The sequence below is a fragment of the Eleginops maclovinus genome, chromosome 21 (genome assembly GCF_036324505.1).
Source record: "Eleginops maclovinus isolate JMC-PN-2008 ecotype Puerto Natales chromosome 21, JC_Emac_rtc_rv5, whole genome shotgun sequence".
NCBI lineage: Eukaryota > Metazoa > Chordata > Actinopteri > Perciformes > Eleginopidae > Eleginops > Eleginops maclovinus.
Genome location: NC_086369.1, coordinates 15,358,101 through 15,380,465, shown reverse-complemented (window position 1 = coordinate 15,380,465; position 22,365 = coordinate 15,358,101). Strand labels below are relative to the sequence as shown.

Genomic DNA, 22,365 nt, shown 5'->3' with positions numbered 1-22,365 from the left:
CTAGAGGGAGGTAAAACACTGAATCTGGAGGATACCCGCTTATCACGACCTGCCGGTGTTTATGACCGGAGGCAGTCTTCTTCTTGTACTGTATGTACAACTCATATCAATATGCTATATTCAATATTTATTGATTACGTCGGAGACATACAGTACATGGCAAACTTCACACAAACTGTCTGGCTGCGCGCGCATACTGTCACTACGTCACATCGCGTTGACCAATCATAGACAATTATAATTATAATAGCAGCTTTTTGGAAATGTGTTTCAACTCACTTTCTTTAATACAAAACCTTGGAATTATTCAGTTGTACATGAGAATGATTTTATTTATTTTTATTTATTATTATGTTGACGTTGTGAAGGTTTCTCTTATGGGTAATTGTGATGGCATGTGTCACTATTTATAGCCTACTATTTTTTTGCAAACAAAAAAAATGAATGGATAAACTGAAGAGCATATTATCTAGGTATATGTTTTATTATAAGATATATTGAGTTATAAGTTCCAAATTAATCTCAACAAACCCTAAAATATTGCTTTAAGTCATAATAATCTAATACAATAAGATATAATGGTATAAAAGTGAGTTTTATACATTCCCTTAATGTACCTACTACTTTCAGTTTAGTAAATAACCTAAATTCATAATAACTACAATGCAATGGGACATTTAGCATCAGTAAACCAGTTTTAATCCAGTCCCCAAATCAACTGTGTCATATGTAAAGAGTCTGTAATAACCTGCATGTATTACAGTAAACGCTGCAGATAAACAAGGTAACGGAAACCATGGTGATTGACACCTAAACGGTCCAATAGGGTCATCGCTTTCACCTACTTCCTGGTGTTCAGCCAATCACCGCAGTGCATCAACAAGCCAGAGTCAAGTGCGGTTGAATCGGGTTCAACAGTCAAGCTGATGTAAATAACCTAAAATCTAAAGAAATCCCCTTCTAAATAAAAATAGTTACGAATCAAAAACAGAATCTAAGGTATCTGTAGATTAAACTGGCTTTTAAAAAATGTAATTCACATCTCACTAATACTAATAATATCTCATTCATGTTATTGTCATGAGTCTAGGTTTCTACGTTCTTATTTCACATGTTTTTATCATGTATGACTTTACCTCTAAAATGTATATGATTTTTTAGAAAGTCAAAGGTCAAATTGTCTATTTGAGCGGTGTTTTTATGATGAACTGAAAAGCTAAAAGACAAAGTGTGTGTAAAACCTATTGATGATTTGTATCACAGACCTCTTTACATGTTGGATGCAGATGTGATGCATGTGGTTGGCACATGTTGCTCCCTCTTTTAACCCCTAAAGATATTTTATAAATGAACGATCAAACTCAGAATCACTTTTATTGTCAGGGTTTTAAAATAATTAAAGCTTTTTGTTAAAAAAAGACACAAAAAAGAAGAACACTTTATTCAAACAAAATGATTTATTATCATTATTTACTTTGTTCAATGTGATTGTGAACCAGCTGATGTTATCAGAACCCTACGTTGTTTGTATTGTGTTGTAATTATATTTGATAATGTTTTTAACATGTATAGTGTTTCATATTCTACTTTGTTAGGCTACCATATAGTTAATGCACCTTGTTTTCAATAATCCTAGCATTTGTAAATTAAGGTTAGGAAGAAAAAAGTAATATATAGATTAGAATAAAGATAATATATATAACTTCCACTATTAATTATTCATTAACATTCAAAAAAGCCACTTTAAAAGTCTATAAAGGGTCCCTGCCTACTTTCAATCAAGCCATTGGATCACCACATTGCAGCATGGTGTTTTATTTTGAAAGCCTTAACCAGAAGTCCGAGTTTGATTACGTCTAGCTTGAAAGTGTTGTGTCTGGACTGAACGTTCAACAATGTAGATCCAGGAAGCCTTCTTTGCAACATATTGTCTGTGTTTCTGCACCCTTATGGACATTCATTCTTGTCCCTCTCTCAGCTGTCTGTCCTCCGGAGGCCTGGGGGCTGGGACGCTCGGTGACGCCGATGAGAGAGCAGGGCTGTCCGGGTTCTGCTGTCAACATTACCGGGGATGAGATGTGTTTTCTGGCTTTCATTTTGAGGCATCATCGTTAATTAAACTTCCACCATGAGGATCTTCTTGTCCCTGCTGAAGAACACCAACCCTAAGATCGAGTTTTACTCCAGGTTCTCTCCCTCCCCTCTCTCCATAAAGCAGTTCCTGGATTTTGGTGAGTTTTCATCTTTAAGGAATGACTTGATGATGAGGAGGAACATCAGGGGCCTTGTTTTTTATCTGTGCGTTTTATTTGGAAACATTGTTCTTTGTCATGCTGTCCTCTGAATGATCTGTACCGTCACTAGCTGCACGAACAGCACAGTGCATGCTGGTGGCTCTGCAGGTGTGTTTACTGTGTGGACATATGACTCTCTGCTTCATTACTAGAGATGTTTATCTTTAATTTACAGTCCACGGTGTTTACACTCAGACCTGTCTGCAGTGAAGGATTACTTAAATGATTTTTATACAGCAAGTGTAAATGTGCAACAGTTACAGCACAGTTACTGGCAATACAAAGTCCTCGGCTCCTCCAACAATGCAACATGCATTACTTTACTGCAAATGTTCTTTATTCACCATTTCATGACACGTTACACTTCTACTTAACTTAATCCATTGATAACTTTAGTTAACTTACAAATTCAGGTTTTAAAATAATACCAAATATGAATGAAAGACCCAGCAGTATGTACCGGCTGTAATCTAAAAGTGATAAACCCATTAATCAGTTTAATCCAATACTATATTATGTCTTATAATAAATATTACCCATCTCAAGTTAATATACTTTACTCGTAGACAACAAAGTATATTTCTTTAATATTTACTGTGTCTTTTACTTTAGTAGTATTTATTCACTGGATTTGCTTCTTCCACTGCTGATGTTTGCTCCTGTTTTCAGGTCGATGTCCATCTGTAGGTGCTGATTTCAGAGCATGATTAATCATAGTTTTGAGTTACCCAAGTTAAAGTTCCTAGAAGGTTCATCTAAGTACCTGCAGTGTTTGTAATCTCTGTGCATGAGTCAATAAAAGACAGGAAATGTGAGATGACAGCACTGTTAGCAACACTCGAGGCTTTTCCTAATCCATCCCTGATTAAACAGAGGCATCACTGTCTGTGGCGTAACTCCTTCTCACAGCTGTGTGCGAGGGAAGGAAATGTGCAGCACTTTTTCTGCGTTAAGAAACATCAGCAGTTTGGTTTGAACAGCAGTGGGTCGACTCATAAAGGTGTGTTTCAAAAGGCAACAAATGAGACATCATCTTTGCAACAGAGTGTGTGTGTGAGTGTGTGGTGTTTTCATTTCCCCATTTCAGAATTTAGGAGCCCTGCCTTCACGTTGCTGAATCAGAGGAAGCCGCTCCTGTGAACAGAGAGGACTGTGCATGTCCTTTTTATTCTGCATGATCATCTTTTTACTAAAACCTCTCGCTGTGTGGAAGGATAAAGGTCGGTGCAGAATCCCAGTGTCTGCACAACAGGCTTCCTGTAAGAACAACATGTCTTGCAGAGTGTGAAGACCTTTTTTTTTTACAGTGAAGTAGAAGCATATGTGTGCTTTCATGTGGCTGGACTGAGTACAGTGCATTTTGGTTATTCAAAAATGCAAAGTCATGGTCCTTCCTGAGACAGATTCTGAACAGGCAGTGATTCAGTTTTGTCCTCCATAGATCTTAAAGTTAAATCCCCCTAACCTTTAAGACTCCCCCTCTCTTTATGATTTACTCATACGGTTCAGGTTAATGTTGGACGGCACACACGGTTCCAGCGTGTCCGCAGAGTTTAGGGTGTCATATTAAAGGTTGAAAATTGAAACTGACTGCAGCTCCCAGTTTGGCATTTGGTGTTTGCTGCTGTTTACCTCCTCTGACCATCACTGTGGTGCAGAGCTGCTCAGAGAAATCACTTTCTATGAGACAAATATTTTCCGCTATGTGAAAACAGACACGTTTCAGGAGGGTTTAAGGTGAAAAACAAATGCATTTTATCATGTTTTTCATCATGTTAGGAAGGGTTTGTCACACCAAAGCGGTCATGTGTCACATTCTCATTTTTAAGCGTCTAAAAAACTGAGCAATTTCATTTGTAGAGGTGTCGGATGTGTCTAGTTTTAAGCCTCATTTTTCCTTTAAACGTTTACATCTTGGGGTTTTTTCACAAAGTGCAGTGAAGAACTCTGAACTGAAACTGCTTTATTTAGTGTTTCTTTGTCAGGTTTTAATCACTAGTTTGAGAACAGCAAAAAAGAAATGAACACTGCTTTGTAAAAATGAACACGTTTCAGGACTGTTTAGGGTAAAAAACAAATGCATTTTGTCATGTTTTCATCAAGTTAGGAAAGGTTTGTAACGCCAAAGCTGCTGTAGTTACCCAACAAGTAACAGTGTCTAAATATGACTAGAATTGTGTGCTTACATTATCCAAAATGTGTCAGAGAAATATGAATTCCTTTTGTAATGGTGTAGCCCTTAGAGCATGCATCAGTGTTGTCTGCAAGTAGCTGTCATGCATTGACTTTTTATCCCGTTTTAAGCCACATTTCTCTAGTAAAAACCTATAGGTCTTAGTGTTTTTAAACTCACATTTTAACCGATTTATTCACTGCTTTTACTGGTTTTAATCACTGGGTCTTATTTTTGCAGATAATGCAGCTTCGATAAAGAAATATTGTTTGGATTGAGAAACCCACTGGGCAGAAAAGAACATATTGTCCCTTTAACTGAAAGGTGACTTATGAAATCCACAGGATGAGCGATGACGCCAAAAGTACAGAAAAACTGAATTCTGAACATGTGTCCGGCCAGATATTTATCACGTTAAACTGAACCGGACTTTCAGGATTCTCCGCAGCTTTGAGAATGTTGTTTGTTTGTGTGTGTGTTTCAGGTCGGGACAATGCCTGTGAGAAGACGTCCTACATGTTCCTGCGCAAGGAGCTGCCGGTGCGGCTGGCCAACACCATGAGGGAGACCAACCTGCTGCCGGACCCCCTGCTGAGCCAGCCCTCCGTCAGGCTGGTGCAGAAATGGTACTTCCTGCAGACACACGTCATATCGCTTCCTGTCGATAAGCTTTATAGCACTGTTAATAAACGGCCCTTTGCCCTCTAACTGTTTTATTAGGTACATGCAAAGCTTCGTGGAGCTTCTGGATTATGAGAACAGAAAGCCGGAGGACCCTCACGCCCTGAATGAGTGAGAGAATACTGTCTTTTATTAATGATTCACAAATGCACGTGCAATATGTAAGCTGTAGAGTTTGCTTTATGACTGTAGAATGAATGTAGACGTGCAGCCTGCACATGTACTCTGTGTGTTTATATTGTAACCATGCCCTGGCACATACACAGATTAAAGCAGACGGGAACTTGTATAAGGCCGTCACACTTCATGAATACTATGGATCACTGGAAATGAATAAACAGTCATAACAAGCCTTGTACTCATCCTTCCCGTACGGCATCATGAGTCATCTTTAGACTTTTGAAGAAGTTTTAGATCCAGAAACAGAGAGGAATGCAACCCTTATTTAGTTCTGAGTAACAGAAACATGTGCATGGTTAAGGTTGCTCATTAATGAGTGTGTTTAACTATTGGGATTTATTTCCCTCCTCATTACGTCTGTTTTACTTCCCTCAGTTTCCTGGACCTGTTGATTGAGATCCGTAACCGGCACAACGACGTGGTTCCCACCATGGCGGCGGGGGTCATCGAGTACAAGGAGAAGTTCGGCTTCGACCCGTTCATCAGCAGCAACATCCAGTACTTTCTGGACCGCTTCTACACCAACCGCATCTCCTTCCGCATGCTCATCAACCAACACAGTGAGTCCCAGAAGCACCACGAATACCGCCTGTTCCTGGGGTTCAGCTCTGGTGTTCACCCCTCTCTGCAAACAGCTTTTATCTCATTATCTTTACTAACTGTTATTTCGTCTCTCTGTGCAGCGCTTCTGTTCGGTAACGACACGAACCCTGCACATCCCAAACACATCGGCAGCATCGACCCCACCTGCAGCGTGGCTGAGGTCGTCAGTGGTGAGCTAACACGATCAATGCAACGGGAGCATTTGGTTTCTATCAGTGAAATGTTTTTATTGTGAGACGCGGAGTTATATCACAGCAGCAGTGACGTTCTTCATCGGCACTAAACAGCGTGTTGACATCATAATAAAGATGAGGGTCCAGAGCAGACGCAGAAGTGAATCTGAATGTAAACACGAACACTTCTCCCTTCTGTCCTGATGTTCTGTTTCCTACTCCAGACGCCTACGACACGGCCCGGATGCTCTGTGAGAAATATTACTTAGCTTCTCCCAAGCTGAAGATCGAAGAGTTTAACAGTAAGAGACATCCTGTTTTTGCTCAATGCATTTGATCGTTTATCCATTCTGTGAATTGAGTTCAAAACTGCAAACACACATCAGACGTTTGAAGAGGATGCATCGCAAACAATATAAAAACTCTGTTTATATTCACTGTTCGATTCATGGACACATCTAAGAACCCCAACTGTGAATACATGACATGAAATGATAACAATGCCATCTAATTGATCTATTCAATTCAATTAAATAGACTTTATTGACGAGACATTTTACACGTGTTGCAAAAAGACAATAAAAATGATGAAAGACAATGAAATAAATGTGCAAACAAACAAATAAATTAGAACATACAAAATAAATTGTACCCTAAAATCAAAGATGATGATAAATATAAACAGGGGTAATGAAGTCAGTATCGGGCTGTACCAAAGCTTTGAAGCTTCAATCATAACTTTGACATTTAAGATCAACATTTAAATGCTTTCATCGCCTTAAAAGGTGACATTTTGGCACAGTTACAGATAGAGAAGATCAATAGAAGCTGTGCCTGTAGTGAAATGACATTACACAGCGTTATTTGATGCATTAAACTTTGAATCATCCTGTTATCAACATCAAAGAAACCAGATGTGTGCACATCTATGTTTTCTTTTACTGTTTCAACCTGCCAGGGTTAAATCCGGCTCAGGTGGTGACGTTAATTAATAAATGCAAATACACTTTTTCCCATGCCTCTATTCGTTGTGTCTTCCAGTGAAGGCCCCGGATAAGCCCATCCAGGCGGTGTACGTGCCCTCTCATCTGTTCCACATGCTGTTCGAGCTCTTCAAGGTGAGAGTGTGCAGAATCGGGGGGGGGGGGTCTCACTAGATAAGCGCTGTTTAATTGTAATTGAATTGCCGTGAAACTTTAACTCTATAAGGAGATAATAATCTGTGTGTTTGCAGAACTCGATGAGAGCCACTGTGGAGCTCCACGAGAACAACGAGGAAGGGCTTCCTCCAGTGAAGGCCAAAGTCACTCTGGGTAAAGAGGATCTCTCTATAAAGGTAAAACACACACGAACACACACACACACACACCTTTACACAAATGAGTGTGTGTCCTCTCGCTGCATCTGTCCCCCTCACTCCTCCCTCAGATCAGCGACAGAGGAGGAGGAGTTCCCCTGAGGAAGATCGATCGTTTGTTCAACTACATGTACTCCACCGCTCCTACACCCAGCCTGGAGCCAGGAGCTGTCCCTCTGGTACACACACACACACAAACACACACACACACACACACACACACACACACATACATACCACTATTGACCCCTGTGACCTTTTCAAAAGCTATACATACATTTCTCAACACTTCTGGGAAATCACATTATACCACACTCTCCCCAACTCCCCCACCCCCCCCCCTCAGGCTGGATTTGGATACGGTTTGCCGATTTCCAGGCTGTACGCCCGATACTTCCAGGGGGATCTGAAATTGTACTCCATGGAGGGCGTTGGCACCGACGCCGTCATCTATCTGAAGGTAAGGACAGGCAGTGTGAGGAGGAGCGTGACTCAGTAAGGCCAGGCGTAGTGTGATATGTGATGAAATATTCTAGTTCTCTTTTTTGTTTTGTTGTGTAAAGCGTATCGTCCTGTGTGTTTGTCTCCAGGCTCTCTCCAGCGAGTCCTTCGAGCGGCTGCCCGTCTTCAACAAGTCGGCGTTGCGACACTACAAGACGAGCCCCGAGGCCGACGACTGGAGCAACCCGAGCAAGGAACCCCGCGATGCCAGCAAGTCCAATTACAAAGCCAACAGATAGCTCTCTCCCCCCAGCCGACGCGCTAACATGGCCCCCTGCTGGGAGCATGCACGATGAAAATGTTACCGTTGGGTGAACGCTCGGATCAGACCTGCTTTAACATTCCTAATATTTGGAGACTTATTTCTGCACCCAATGGCAATGAGGTTCATTAGCGTAGCTTTTGTTGTCGTGCGTCCTTACCTCCGGCTCCCTCACGTGTAAATTGAACCTCCAAATCATAGACCCCCACCAGCAGTCAGGTGTGAATCTTGACTAAATCTTGGCTTTGTTTCCCCTTTTATCTGGCCATGACTTTGAGCTGAACTCACTGCATCGTTGTTTTCTGTCAGCCGCTGCTTCCTGTGGCTGAATAAACCCACGCTGCTGATCGAGTTCCTCTCTCACCGTCGGCTCCGTGAAGGTTTTCTGGCGTTGAGTTTCAGTGCAGATGGGAAGAGGAGGAGGTTTCATTTCCTTCCTTTAGGAGATGCTTTTAAACCCAACGCACACATAGGCCAGTGTGTCATTGGCAGAGTAGAGATTTGTATTTAAGGGAATAATAGATAGCAATGAGATAAATGATAACTGTTTTGGGAAATTATAGAAAGCCATGCATCAAGAGTACGATTTATTTTTAAAGATCTAGAAGTTTTATTTTATGAGAGAAGGCCTTATTCTAGTTTTAAAAAGCTGCCTTGAAGGCTCTGCTGGAGATTGATGATCATTGGGGGAGTATTTTGTTTCTATTTTACAAGTTAACTGTACGCCCACTTAAGCTAGGGCTGCAACCACCAACGCGTTCTAGATTATAAGTTAGTAAAGTAAATGTCCTCTAGTATCGTAAAGTCGAAGCTGATGTCTTTAAAAGTTTTGTTTTGTCAGTCCAAAACATAAAACTGTACTTGAATATGATATAAAACTGAGAAAGGCAGGATTTCTGCACATTTGAGAGGCTGAAAACGGCATTTTTTGACATTTTAGCATGAGGAAAAAATGGCTTCAATGATCGAAATAATTGACTAACCCCTGTAACGCACACTGTTGATCAGCAATGCTGAGGGACATTTCTGCTTGCAACCGATAGCTAAAAGGACCAAAGCAGCTTCTGCTTCAGCCTCACTAGCAACGCACTAACAGAAAAAGTTATCTTACTGTTTAATGTTTGTGGACAGTGTTTTTTTAAACAAAAGGAAATCAAGAGTTAGGTGTTAATGTCAAAGCTTAATTCTAAATAATCTGATCTAAGACTAAATGATCTTTTCTAAATTCTCTTTGTACTCAGATATTGAGTCTAAACACTTGATTTTTGTCACATGAATCAAATTTTGACCCAACATGTGTATCTTTCCTTCAAATACCTTGCACACAATCACATCATACCTCAGTTTTTTTCATTCATTATGATCAGCTGAGATCCAAGGTCACCACACCTTCATCATAGCAATATCCTTTTCTGTAAACTACTGAAAAATCCAGCATGGCCCCGAACCCCGTGTGTTAGGAACTGAACTGATCTGAAGTGACTTCCTTCTCTCGTCTCCTTCAGCTCCCTCTGATCCGAAAAGAAAGGAGAGTAGCTGAAGAGTTCATCACTGCCAATGCCTTCGTACCCTGACAGTGTCACTGAAGGACAGACCTGCAGTAAACAGTGTCACAAACAAAGGCCCGCTCGCCACCTGTAATCACTTCCAACGGCTATCAAAGGGAACATTTAAAGTGTGTTCTTAGGAGGCGTGGGGATCTTCAGTAGTCGTGGACCTTTACTGTTAAAGATTTTAGTAAATATTGTGTACATAACGATGTGTTTGCAGTACAGTGTGGAGTGATCTCTGTTGTCCCTCCTCCTGTACCTCCAGCTTTATGCATGAACCCCTTGCTGTGTAGGCGTTCATGCAAACATGCAAAATGGTGATAGAGCAGTCTGATGATCCGCATGAGACCCCCCACAATAAAGACCATGCTGCTGTTGTGTGCCACTCTCTACATCGTTTGTTGTGATAAAAAGGAGCTTTCAATTCACGTTTGGTTATAGATTTTTTTTATTTACAGATCAAGCCGTTTGAACATTGAAATTTAAAAGATAAAAAAAGACACACATTCCCAAAGTTTGTACATATAGTGCAGATTAACATGTAGTGCGTACAGGACGTTAAGGTCTCTACATTGCATTAGAGTATTTATTGTATGAATGGAGGAAGGAAAAAAAAGTTATTACATACATTTAGCGACTAAACACGTGATGATCCGGCTCCTGACAGTTCACCTGGAGGGCTTATTGTTTATTTCAAGTATCTTCAGAGTCCGAGAGAAAGGCTGCATCTCCAAGTTTGCCGGGTTTGATGAACAGCTGACATCAAAATCCAAAGAGCAACGATGCCTGCTAAACATTGAGAGATAAAACATGGCAAACCTTCAAAGAATACATGGCTAGTTAGGATTAAAATCCACAAATGTCTCCTCTAATACCTGGGATACTTGTGTGTCCTAATGAAGGGAAATTAGATTACAGTTGCTCTCTACTTTAGTCTCAGAACGTTTACATTCAAGAAGCTAAGGAAGTTTCAAGGATCAAAAGAGGCTTGCTTTAGTGTTTGATTTAAGACAGACCTCTTTAATTTTCATGATCTTCACTACTTGGATTATATCGTTTGATTTCAAACAAAGCTGTACAACAGAGGTGATAAAACCACCTCCCAAACTCAGAGCTTTTTTTGGACACACACTGCTAATCCCACTCATTTTAACCTCCTATGATTTTCTGAATGATTAGTCTTGATCTGTTTTAGTGGCGTGGGAACGAGACTCATGGATCACTGGTTTTATTGTCCTCGCCAGACGCTTATGCTTAAAGGGTGCAAACTAGCTCTGATTATGTGTTATAGTGCCCACACTTCACCTCTGCTAATCTACGACGTGCAGTCTTTAATTCCTAACCCTCAGTTCAGCAAGCACTAGATGAGCCCGTGATGGATGAATCCCGTCGAAGCTGAACGTCACACACAGTGTCTTTGTGTCTTTTCACATGTAGTGGTGACAGGAGTCTAAACGAACAGAACAGGACAGTGAGGTGGTGTCGTGAAGGCTGATTGGACAGTCTCTCCACAAAGCTAATCCTCCTGAAAGATGCTGCAAAGCATTCTGGACCTTTTTGCAAATCCTCTTCTTCCTGTGTGATGGCTTCTTAGCTCTGCAGCACAGAACTTCATTTCCCATGATCCCCTTCTTTGCCTTTTAGCAACATCCTTGAGGACAAAATGATTCAGTATCCAGCCTGTGTGTGTGTGTGTGTGAGAGAGAGTGTCCCAGGTAGTGTACTGTGAGTGAAGTGTGTGTGTGTGTGTGTGTGTGTGTGTGTGTGTGTGTGTGTGTGTGTGTGTGTGTGTGTGTGTGTGTGTGTGTGTGTGTGTGTGTGTGAGTGAAGTGTGTGTGTGTGTGTGTGTGTGTGTGTGTGTGTGTGTGTGTGTGTGTGTGTGTGTGTGTGTGCGCAACAGTCCCTCTACTTCTCGTCTTCGTCCCCTTCACTCATGCTGCTGATGGAGGCAGATGCTCCTTTGGGGGAGTTTGGGGGTGAGGGCCGTGCGCTGTGCCAGCGGGCGGGGGGGGACGGGGGTGAGGGGGAGCGCAGGGGGGACAGTTCGCGGGGGGGGCTGTTGCAGGGCGACTCCCGGGGGGACAGAGCGTAGGACAGCATCCGTCCACTGCGCTCCTGAAACACCTGTTTCTATACAGGGGGAGAAACACAGTCAATGCTGGCTCACGGCACCATCAGAACATGCAGGTTCTGAAGTAGTGGGACCGTCAGTACATCATGGTGACAGTTCATAAAGAAGAGTCACTTACCCAGGTCCCGTCCGGTCCAAACAGCTCCAGGAAGTTCCCGATGAACTCTCTGGATTTCTCCTCCCACTTCTGGATGAGGTCGTGGCTCTTCTCCTCCACCCGGTACACAAAGTGTTTGCTCTTCTCCTCCACCGTGCGGACCTTCTCCTTCATTCGGTCCACCTGGTTCTGCAGCCGGTACTTCTTCTCCTGAATGGGGAAGAATCCCAGAATCTTAGGCTTGGTAACCTGTGATGTGGTGAAGTAGTATTCCTGCCATGTGGTTCAGCACAGCCAAAAAGATCCAAGACACTCTGTGAGAGTTCCCTGAATATGCAGGACCTTTGATGAAATACCAATGCTGCTAAAAGGACCTTTTATGACACAAATAGTTGCCTATAATGCATACAGAGAATGGATCTGTCTAATTGCTCCACTTCCTGCCCCAGTGTGTTTCCCGCCCTGATCAGCTTCACCTGTCTTTAATCACCCTTCCTCCCTTGTGTGTTTAGTCTATGTTGCTCCCTTTGTCCTCACCAGTTTGTCTTTCACAGTCAGTACATTTTTTCTCAACACGGTTTGATCCTAGTCCTTCTTGTGTCTGTGGTGGTGCATTTGAGTCCAGTTCCTGCTGGCGCTGCTCTTACGTTGATGTAGCTGACATTGAGCTCCTTGGCCGTGTATCCTCGCTGCAGGTTACGTCGAGCGTACACGTCGTAGTCTCTGACGATCCTGGTGATCAGGTCCGACGTGGAGATTCCCTCTGTCCGCTGAGTTGGAACAAACATCCCTGAAACACACACATAGAAACTTAAATCTAAAGTACATTTTACCTTCAGAAGGCACCTTCCTGTTACACTGACCTGCCTCCTTGATGTGTTTGTAGACATCCTCACTTCCTGCTGAGGAGTACGGGATATCATCATGAGCCACAAAGTCGATCTGAGGAACATGAAAGGATGTGACGCTTTGCAAAATATGAACCGCTAAAGTAGTGCAAGACAAAGGTTTGATCAGAAGTCTTTCATTTCAACGAGTCCCTTTAAATAGCAGTCAAAATGTTGTTATAAAAGAAGCTAGTTCTGTGGTTTTCTATATTTCGTGCTTAGTCTATAGACCACACACACACACACACACACACACACACACACACACACACACACACACACACACACACACACACACACACACACACACACACACACACACACCTTGTGTTTCTCAAGGAACTCCGGTGTTAGGGTCCAGGGTGCGTCTCTCAAAACCTCGTCCACATAGCGGCAGTGTCTCAGCGCTTCATAACGCTCAATCTCCGTCATCACCGTGAAGCCCTTAAACTTGTGGGTCAGCTCATCACTGCACACTGAACCACACACACACACACACACACACACACACACACACACACACACACACATGCTGATTAATCACTGACACACATCAGCATGGGGTATTTCAGGGTGTGTGTGTGTGTGTGTGTACCTCCTACTATGAGGTAGGTGTTGGGGAAAAGGTTCTTGGCCTGCATGAGAGCACGAGCGTGTCCCGAGTGGAAGAGGTCGAAGATGCCATCTGCGTACACTCTGACTGGCCGGTCCACTGAAAACACAAACACATCCCAGCTATCTGTATCAAAGGAACCACGGTGGGAGTAATTCTGCTTCTAGTCGTTGGATGTCTCGTTGCAGTCATTTGGAGTCTCTTTTTAATTGCTGTGTGTCCTTGTAGTTTCTTTGTGTGGATTTGTAGTCTTCTAGTGTCTCTTTCAGTCTCTTTGCAGTCATGTATCCCTTTTTACTTCTGTACGGCCTCTTTATAGCTGCATTGTCTCTTGGGGTTTGTTTTGCTCCTTTTAGTCATTTTTAGAAGTCTCTCATAGAAATCTCTTTATCGTTTTTGTTTCGTTGAAAACCAGGAGCCATCAGGAGTAGTAGTGTTAAAAGAAATTAGATCTACTGTAATTGAATAAATAGTAGCAATAGTAGTGACAGTATAGTAGTAGAAAACATAGCAAAACAGTTGCTAATGTAGTTGTATTAATGCATATAATGAAGATACAGATGATAGTTGTAAAAAAGGAGGAGCAGGAAGTCTATTGAGAGCTACTGGCCTTGCAGGATTCTTGTTATTTGTAATGGTTAAATGCCCTTAATGTTAGTCTCTCTGTTTGAAAGGGTCGGCTAAATGTGATGCTCTCCTGTACCTGGGGTGCCTCTGCGGGCCTGAGCGATGGTGAGCTTCTCATGAGGGGCACGACAATCACAACTGCTCTCCCTGGCAAAGATGGCCGGCTTTGTCAGAGTCTGGAGGAGAAGGAGATGGGGTTATATAACACAGCTCATGTGTCTTACTTTGAAGGATGTCCACCCCCCCATCGCATCAGTGGTACTTAATATGTCTCTCTTTCCACATTTACAGTGACCTCCATTAGGTTATACTGACCGATGCTGGTGCATGATCCATATTTGGGAAAATGGGATTGAGAGAACTGCACTCAGAGTTATTGATCACTTAGTGTGTGTGCAGACATGTAACCTACTTCAGTGTGCATTACAATGAGGCAGAAAACAAGGGCAGAGGGGTTAGCTGAAATTCAAAGGGAAGAATAAACCAAAGATGTAAATCCAGCAGAGAATCGGACGGGGCGTAAATGAATGTAAATTAAACAGGGACAAGGAAACAAAGACAGACAAGGACGAGTAGGATAACAGATGACGCTGGTTCGTGCTTGTCGAGAGCACCATCAAGGTTAAAGTGTTGCAACGCCTGGAAAATGTGTCTTTGTCTGCCATCTGTTGACGGCGGGGAATAGTTACTGGATGTAAAACTGAGTGTGCACAGAGCAGAAAGCAGTGGGAGTGTGAGAGGAGGATGAAAATAAAATGGAAACAGTTTCAGTCTCTGTGGACAACGGAGGCAACCCACGTCATCGCATCCTCCAGGAACAGCAACAAACAGAGGGGGGAACATAGAACAGACGGGGATGGGCAGATGTAGTAGCAGTGGTTTTAATAAGAGTGCAGAGAGTGGGATTTAAAGGGATAGTTAGATATTTTTTTGAGAGCCCCCCCACTCCTTTGACAAAGAGAGTCAGTTTACCTCAACTGCCTTCATGATCAATACGATGAAAACAAGATTCCACAAATTATTCTGAGATGATGAGTTTTATCGCGTTATTTCCCAATTTCTTCTCCCAAATTTCTGTCATTTTTACATTTGTATGTGTTTTTTACTACGTTAGAATAATAAACAACACTTTCCTCTGACTGGGAATGAGGTTGTTCTGTTTCCATAGCCCACATGACACTTGTTATTGTGTTGTGTGTGTGGTTACTCTGTTTGCTAAGTGCTACATAAACAAATGCACTTAATATTTCCTGATTAGGTGTAGTACTTTATGCTGATTTCTGTAAATTGCTGAGTTCTGCTTTGGTCAGCTGAGGCTATTTCACTTTGTTATATGAATCGCTGAATAATCAGAGGTCTAGGCAGAGATTTAGAGGACTATCCTGCATGCAAGTAACAGAAAATATAAGAGTATATAAGAGTCACAGCTGCAGGAGGAGCACAAAGAAGGCATTAATGTTTTAACACGGCTTTAAATGTGAGACTCCTTTAATGGTTTTCACATCCGCTTTTCGTTGAACGCTTCTCTGCAAGCTGTCGGTATCAAGTGCTAGCCATATGAGCTACAACACAGAAAGCATCAGGGAGGTGGTGCTGAAGATGCACCCTCAGCACCCATGATGCTTTGGGCCCGGTGGGAACAGAGGAGTGGCTTATACTCATTCTCAGGACGAAAAAAAAGGAGGAACTCATCCGGACTTTCTTGCAAATATTGAGTTGAAAACATCCACTGTAGCTGCAGTTGATTCAATTTTAATTAACGGTATTAACAAATGTCTTAATAACCAGTGTCTGGCAGATCAAACTCCTACACTGGATGTTACATTTGAAAATTTTCTGCAAGATTAAACTTGAAAATGATTTAATTGTGAGACTCCTTTAATGGCTCTCACATCCTCTTTCCTTGCACACACCTCATCTGTTTTTCAGATTGCATTTGAACATTTTGTCCGGTCATGTTACACGCTTCTTTGAAAGCTGTTGTTATCCAGTGCTAGCCATCAGAGCTACAACAAGGGAGGTGGTGCTGAGGATGCACCTTCATCACCCAGGATTCCTTGTGGTGGCTCATGTACCAGAACAGAGCAGATGGGGAAGCTTAGACTCACACAGGCCTATCAGGGCGAGCAGTAAAGCCCGCTCTGGCACAAGCAGAGAACATCTGGCCTAAGAGGGATTACACCGGCAGTGAGGACGAGGATGGAAAGGCAAGCGACGAGGAGACAAGGATGAGGAATTACACTCTCCTTCCTGCTGCAGTGTCCCCTCAGCAGCACATCCATGTCCATTGTGTGAACCCCCTCCTTCTCTGGCAACACACACTGTCCACTCAGCAGTCTGGGCATATCCCCTAGCTAAAGAGAGGATCTGTTTCGTAACAGGGGAGGAGGCAGGAGCCTTTGTCTGCCTCCCTGTCACACACACTGCATTAAAACACAGAAAATAGCTCGTTCAGATGCCCTACCGTCCGTGGATGAGGGCAGGTGTGCTCAAGCTCCTCCATGATTCCCAAAGACTCATGGGATGCGGCTTTGGTCCCTCTGTAATGTGACTCAGCATCAGTAAGAGACGCTGCCTCTCTCCTCCTCCTCACCCCTCTGTCTCTTTCTCCTTCCTCTGTTCCCCCGCCCACTCCCTGCTCTCTCTCTCCTCTATGCTGCCCTGCTGCACAGAGCTGGAGGCAGGGAGGAGGGATCACTCTGAAGCTTATTTTCAGGACCAGAAAAACAAAGAACTCTGCTCTAATCCTGCAAATATGTTCGTTTTAAAACATCCAGGGTACGAAACTAGTGTTGTCTGGCTTAGTAACCTGTGTCTGGTAGATTGAAAGATGTTGCACAGGGCAAATTGTTGCAGATGCTATTATGTGCAATGCATCTGTATTTGTTGCTATGTACTAATGCCCACCACATATAACCAATTACCTGCCTTTCCTATATCCATTCCTGATGGGTTAACTGCCTGTATTTTTGGTGTTGGATTGCTACTCTAGCAATAATTTACCTTTGTGTTCTGTCACAATTCTCCTTGCACAGCTGTCCCCAAAGCTACAGCTGTGCGAAAATAAAGGACTATGGTGGTTTAGTCTACAGATATATGTACATGTTTGCATGCACAGTTGATCTGGAGTTATGAATTAGTTGTGTGTAACTTCAGGACAGAATTCTGCAACATTAGAGGAAGAAAACCACTTTTTTTTCTGTCTGTGAGTGAGTCATTGTGTTGAATATACGATCTTTGCGCAGAGCTGATGAGCTCTCTCCATGGCGACGGAAAAGAGGAGAGAGAACTCCAGGAAAAGGACCAATCAGAGGAGAGATTCAACAGACAGGCAATGAGAGAGGAGAGGATTGGTGGAGAGGATCATAGCACCATCAGTGAGATGATACTGAGAATTATTCACTGGCTTGGCATGCAGTTAGTCCAGATGAGAGGAGAATGGAGAGTATTTGAGAGTGATACATTTTAATTCTGCTTTTAGGAGGTTTTGTCAAAAAAATATCTTAGTTTTGGAAAAAAGATTCAGCTTTCAACGATATGTATTTATGATAAGAGTATTGTTAAATGTCTCTTGTATACAGTTGCTATATACAGTATACAATCACACTAATTTGTGAGAGTGATGCTTCAGACGAGTACATATTTGGCACATACAATATGCTTCAGACCAAACTAGGCAACTTCGGTTCTGTTGTCCCCAGGTTTTTTGGCAAACTATCCAAGTTCCCGAATAGAAACATGTAGTGCAAGTTGCATTTGCTTACCTTTTGTGTTCCTCTCCTGCAACAAACAGATGCGGAACAGGAATGCGCTCTGATGCGTCGCTGTCTCACCATCGTATCCAAAAACCGAACAAAATGCAAAGTAAGTCCAGTGTTAACTCGTTTCTGTTCAGTCTGAGGGAGCAGCAGCTTACTGCCTGTCTGTCCACTGTGTCCAGAGACAGATCAGCTGCTCACTGCTGATGAGCTTCGACAATACGTGCCACGGTCCATTTAGCAGACCTACAGCTCTCGCCCTATTGTACTACAGTGCAGGACCTCATTCATGTGTTTTAAACTTCTAGCCCCAATTAAAAAAAAGTGAACAACGTGTTCCAATAGTTTGAGCCTAAAAAAAAACTGCACAAAAAACCTGCTCCAAAAGTCACCAAAAAGACAGAGAAGCCCTCTTCACTGTACAGTCTTCACTCACATATGAATTACCACAGTTATTTATGGCACAAAAGCCAAAACAGGCTGCAGGGACGCAGGACAAAACCCGCTTTGTGTTCCCTTTGTTGGACTCACTGTATGTCTCTGTGGCCCCAATCTGGGACAGGAGCCCATTGTGCCAACCGGTGTCCATGGGAACGAGCTTCATCACAGGCACTGCCATTGACTTTGAAAAAAAGTTGGTGGTGTTTATGCCTGGAAATTGAAAACAGCATGGGCTCATTACATGACACCAGACGTATTTGATGGGAACCTTATTTTTGTTGCCTATCCCTGCATGTCACAAAGCCAATTTTTGCTTAATAAAGCTTTCTTTTAAATCATAATTGTTCTGTTAATGTTTCTGCCTTTGTGTGTGTATTTTGTATCTGGAAATGCATTGATAAAATCTTCCTCATTAGATGTCTGTGTAGGAAACAATAACATCAGAAATCAGAAATAATAATAAAAAAATGTAGAAATAAACTAGTAACTGAGTAATTAGCTTAATTGGTAAACAAATAATTCTACACATAAATCAAATAAAGATAAATAATAAAACAAATAAGAACATGTAAAAAAGAAAAATGTGTATTTTAATAAATAAAACATATATTTATTTATAGTCTTTTTTAATACTGTGCAGCAAACACCAGGATGGAACAACACTGCCCTCTTGCGGATGGAGTGGATACTGCAACACTTATTTTTATTGGCTGACATCGATACTACGTCACTTCCTGCATATGACTTTCCCCGGGAAGGAGATTTGGCGCGGTGTGTGCTGTTGTTGTGTTGACCTGCCGCCGTCAGTGAGCAAACGTCAAAGTTATTAAAGATATGGCTCCGGTTTCAAACCCAGAGAAAGATATGGACGCTCCGGACACTGGTGAGTTATTGTTATTGAGTTAAATACTAGCTGAATTTAGCTAGAAAACACAGGGAGCTAACTAAGCTAACATGAGCTAACATGTCAATCCACAACAAGGGACATGCTAAGGCCGTTGACAATGTATGTGTTTTAACATATGTGTTAGAGACTGGGGCACAATTTGCTACATGACTATTGTGTTACAAAGGTTTATAAGGGGTCATGAAGAAAGGTAAATATTGTATTTCAGTTTGCCACCTGTCATTTTCTGGCGCTGAGTGTCACATAAAGCACTCTTTGTTTCCATTACAGGGATATTTAGATAGCGTTATCAAAATGACTAAATGTCCTCCTCTTTGAAAAGCACATGCAAAAGTCAAAATGGGACTTTATTACAGTTTTTGTTGTGTCAAATGTCTTCAAATCAACCTGTGCGTTCATACCGGGCTCCTGTGTGTGTCTGGTCCTCAGATGCTGGAGGAGAGGCATGTGGGCTGGCCATGTCTCGCACCAGACGGGAGAAGAGAGAGAAAGTGGGGAGGAAGTCTGCTCTGGAGCAACTGAAGAAAGCCAAGAGGGGCGAGAAGATCAAATATGAGGTGAGACACTTCGTAGTAAAGATCTGTGTTTAATCGTTTTCATTTGACAGGTGCATGTTTTCTTTCTTAATGTGACTTGACACCCATTCTCACAAAGAAATATACCTTGGAGCAAAACATGGGTTGCAATGGCAAGGATGTGGATGCGTTTGGATATGTTTCTGGTATTTATTCAGCCATTCTTGTTACATTATACATACATTAGGGTTATTAAATGCTCATGTTTTCCAGGTGGACGAGTTTACCAGTGTGTACGAAGAGGTGGACGAGCAGCAGTACTCGGAGATGGTTCGAGAACGACAAGAGGATGACTGGATTATTGATGACGGTGAGCCTCATTCGCTTGTTCCTACTGTGAGAATATGTCTGATAAAAACATGTTTTAACTGAAATGTTTTGGAGGTCTAATGTTAGAATTTCTCTTCAGATGGGACGGGATACGTGGAGGACGGAAGAGAGATCTTTGACGATGATTTGGACGATGATGTAGTAGAAAACAACAAAGGTAAGCGTTCATGTATGTGTACTGTGAGTTTGGGGCAGTGTGCAGTAAATAGCTTTGTACAAATAGAGATTTGTTTGTGTCTGCAGGAAAGGCTAGTGCCAAAGGAGCAGCCTCAAAAAAAAATATGAAGAAATCTGTTGTTGCAAAGCCCAACACCATCAAGAGCCTCTTCATGAACAGTAATGTGAAGAGACCGGCTGAGGTGAGTTTCTGCAGCCACCATACATACCTGCTCTTATATAAAATAAAGGTTTCCTGCTATGCATTGACCATAAGCATGATTCTATCTCTTGCAGAAAGACGTAGACCTCTCCAAAGATGACCTATTGGGAGACATCTTACAGGACCTGCACTCTGAGGTTGGTACTTCATTGTCTAGATCATGCAGAGCTATAACAGACTTTGATATGACACTGTGCATTTTTCCCCTAAGATTTGTTTTCCTGTGCAACAGCTCCAGCAGGGACGTAAGCAACAGTTTTATTTGCTTTAAAATATCTCTTTCTGTCTTCCCAGAAACGGTCTCTTCTCACTCCTCCTCCGGTGATCACTCTGAAGAAAAAGAAGTCTCTGGGATCACCCATGAATCCCTTTTCCATCAAACAGAAGGTATCCTAAAACATCCTGTAGTCAAATTATGTTGTTAGGTTTCGTTTGTACTAAACTGTATGTATGTTTCTTTTTACCAGGAGTCACCAACAGCTTCCGGGCAAAAGGCAAAGGTTATCAGGCCACCACCCTCTGACCCGACCCCCAGACCATCAGCCCGCCTCCCCCCCTCAACATCAGCTCCTTCTGAGAAGAAGCAGGGGGCAAAAGTGGAGAAGATGGATGAAGAGCAAGGTGAGGAAGACAACTAACGATTATTTTCATTATGGATGCATCTTCTGATACGTTTCGTCTCTAAAAGGTCGATCCCAGTTTCTCAAATTCCCCCTCACCTTTTTGTGACGATGTGTTTCTCAGTGGATGACGCTCTGGGTTTTGATGAGGTGGACTTTGACGAGCCAATGGAAGTTGGACTTGAGGATGAGAATCCTGCCATTAAAGATGATCCTGAGTCTCCATCTAAGGCTGCAGCAACAGTGAAGCTGGAGCCCAAAGCAGAGCTTCAAGATCCTGTCTTAGTGTAAGTCTGCTTTGTTTGCTTCTCCGTCATCAGGAAATATAGATATTGTTCCTGCCTTAATCCTAGTCATGCATTAAACACACCGGGCTAAGCTGTTAAAATCTAAACAATTAACATAAAAGCTTCAGCATCTTCTTTCCTCCATTTGTCCTCCAGGTCCAGCAGGGCAGGCAGCTCGTGGGGACAGCAGGAGGAAGGACGAGTCAGCGAGGCTCAGGTGGAGGTGCAGGTTGACTCCAGCAAACTCCCGCTGGTGGAGGGGGCGGACGGGGAGCAGGTTTTCCGCTTCTATTGGTTGGATGCCTTTGAAGACGCCTACAGCCAACCGGGCGTGGTGTACCTGTTTGGAAAAGTGTGGATTGAGTCTGCACAGTCTCACGTCAGCTGCTGCGTCTCCATCAAGAACATTGAGAGGACCATGTTCCTCCTGCCGAGGGAATATGTAAGTTTACCGCTCTGTCATTCCCGCCAATAGTAAAAGGTTTATGCTGCTATTACCGTGATAAGAGGTAGGGCTGTCACTTTGAACATATTTCACTTAGCCAACACGCAGGATCGCTACATTCCCCACAACAGACCGTGGACCAGAACACACTGAGTCTGCCCCCTCATAGCTGCAGTGCTGCTGTGATATGGGAACTCACGATCGCACAGTTTGCATACCACTTTGTCCTTCTCCATAGTTTTGCCTTCTGCCCAAAATCCGAAGTGCTTCCATATCGAACTCCTCCTGTGATTAGGGGTTATCACTCGTCTCTCATGTCACGCAGGTTGATCCCTGTTTCCCTCCATTTTGTGGCAGAGCACTAAGCCGCGGCAGCCGACTCTATCAGGCTGTTTCCGGTGCGGACAGTTGGTGGGAATTTACTTTTTAGCCGTCGCAATGCCTACTGCACTTTTCTGTTTGTTTGTGAGTTATGTGAATAATAATCATAATGA

At 42.7% G+C, this 22,365-nt stretch overlaps 3 protein-coding genes across 5 annotated transcripts in view; 2 read left to right on the top strand and 1 right to left on the bottom strand.

Moving 5' to 3' along the window:
• The first annotated feature begins 1,848 nt into the window (after positions 1-1,848).
• On the top strand, positions 1,849-10,202 carry pdk3a (pyruvate dehydrogenase kinase, isozyme 3a). Of its 2 annotated transcripts, none has more exons than XM_063912422.1 (12): positions 1,849-2,231; positions 4,952-5,093; positions 5,188-5,259; positions 5,704-5,888; positions 6,012-6,101; positions 6,329-6,406; positions 7,146-7,222; positions 7,339-7,440; positions 7,533-7,640; positions 7,808-7,921; positions 8,052-8,172; positions 9,730-10,202. In XM_063912422.1, exons 1-12 carry the CDS (start codon positions 2,129-2,131, stop codon positions 9,762-9,764), a joined length of 1,227 nt encoding a protein of 408 aa, XP_063768492.1. In that variant the 5' UTR covers positions 1,849-2,128; the 3' UTR covers positions 9,765-10,202. The 2 variants fall into 2 exon arrangements, with proteins under 2 accessions (XP_063768492.1, XP_063768493.1); XM_063912423.1 differs by lacking the exon at positions 1,849-2,231 and adding an exon at positions 4,426-4,791.
• Positions 10,203-11,679: 1,477 nt separating this feature from the next.
• On the bottom strand, positions 11,680-18,295 carry LOC134883921 (choline-phosphate cytidylyltransferase B-like). 2 transcript variants are annotated; one of them, XM_063912424.1, is made up of 8 exons: positions 17,894-18,295; positions 14,206-14,305; positions 13,485-13,601; positions 13,214-13,365; positions 12,866-12,944; positions 12,650-12,792; positions 12,024-12,212; positions 11,680-11,904 (listed from the first exon to the last, which is right to left on the bottom strand). In XM_063912424.1, exons 1-8 carry the CDS (start codon positions 17,963-17,965, stop codon positions 11,680-11,682), a joined length of 1,077 nt encoding a protein of 358 aa, XP_063768494.1. In that variant the 5' UTR covers positions 17,966-18,295. The 2 variants fall into 2 exon arrangements, with proteins under 2 accessions (XP_063768494.1, XP_063768495.1); XM_063912425.1 differs by lacking the exon at positions 17,894-18,295 and adding an exon at positions 16,594-16,748.
• Positions 18,296-19,079: 784 nt separating this feature from the next.
• Positions 19,080-22,365, top strand: part of pola1 (polymerase (DNA directed), alpha 1) — a 46,672-nt gene continuing 43,386 nt past the window's right edge. The window contains exons 1-10 of the mRNA XM_063912210.1: positions 19,080-19,211; positions 19,665-19,792; positions 20,024-20,120; positions 20,220-20,297; positions 20,384-20,499; positions 20,594-20,656; positions 20,814-20,906; positions 20,987-21,140; positions 21,264-21,426; positions 21,583-21,868. Coding sequence (XP_063768280.1) covers positions 19,163-19,211; positions 19,665-19,792; positions 20,024-20,120; positions 20,220-20,297; positions 20,384-20,499; positions 20,594-20,656; positions 20,814-20,906; positions 20,987-21,140; positions 21,264-21,426; positions 21,583-21,868 — 1,227 coding nt within the window. The 5' untranslated portion in view covers positions 19,080-19,162. The remainder of the gene's footprint in view (positions 19,212-19,664; positions 19,793-20,023; positions 20,121-20,219; positions 20,298-20,383; positions 20,500-20,593; positions 20,657-20,813; positions 20,907-20,986; positions 21,141-21,263; positions 21,427-21,582; positions 21,869-22,365) is intronic.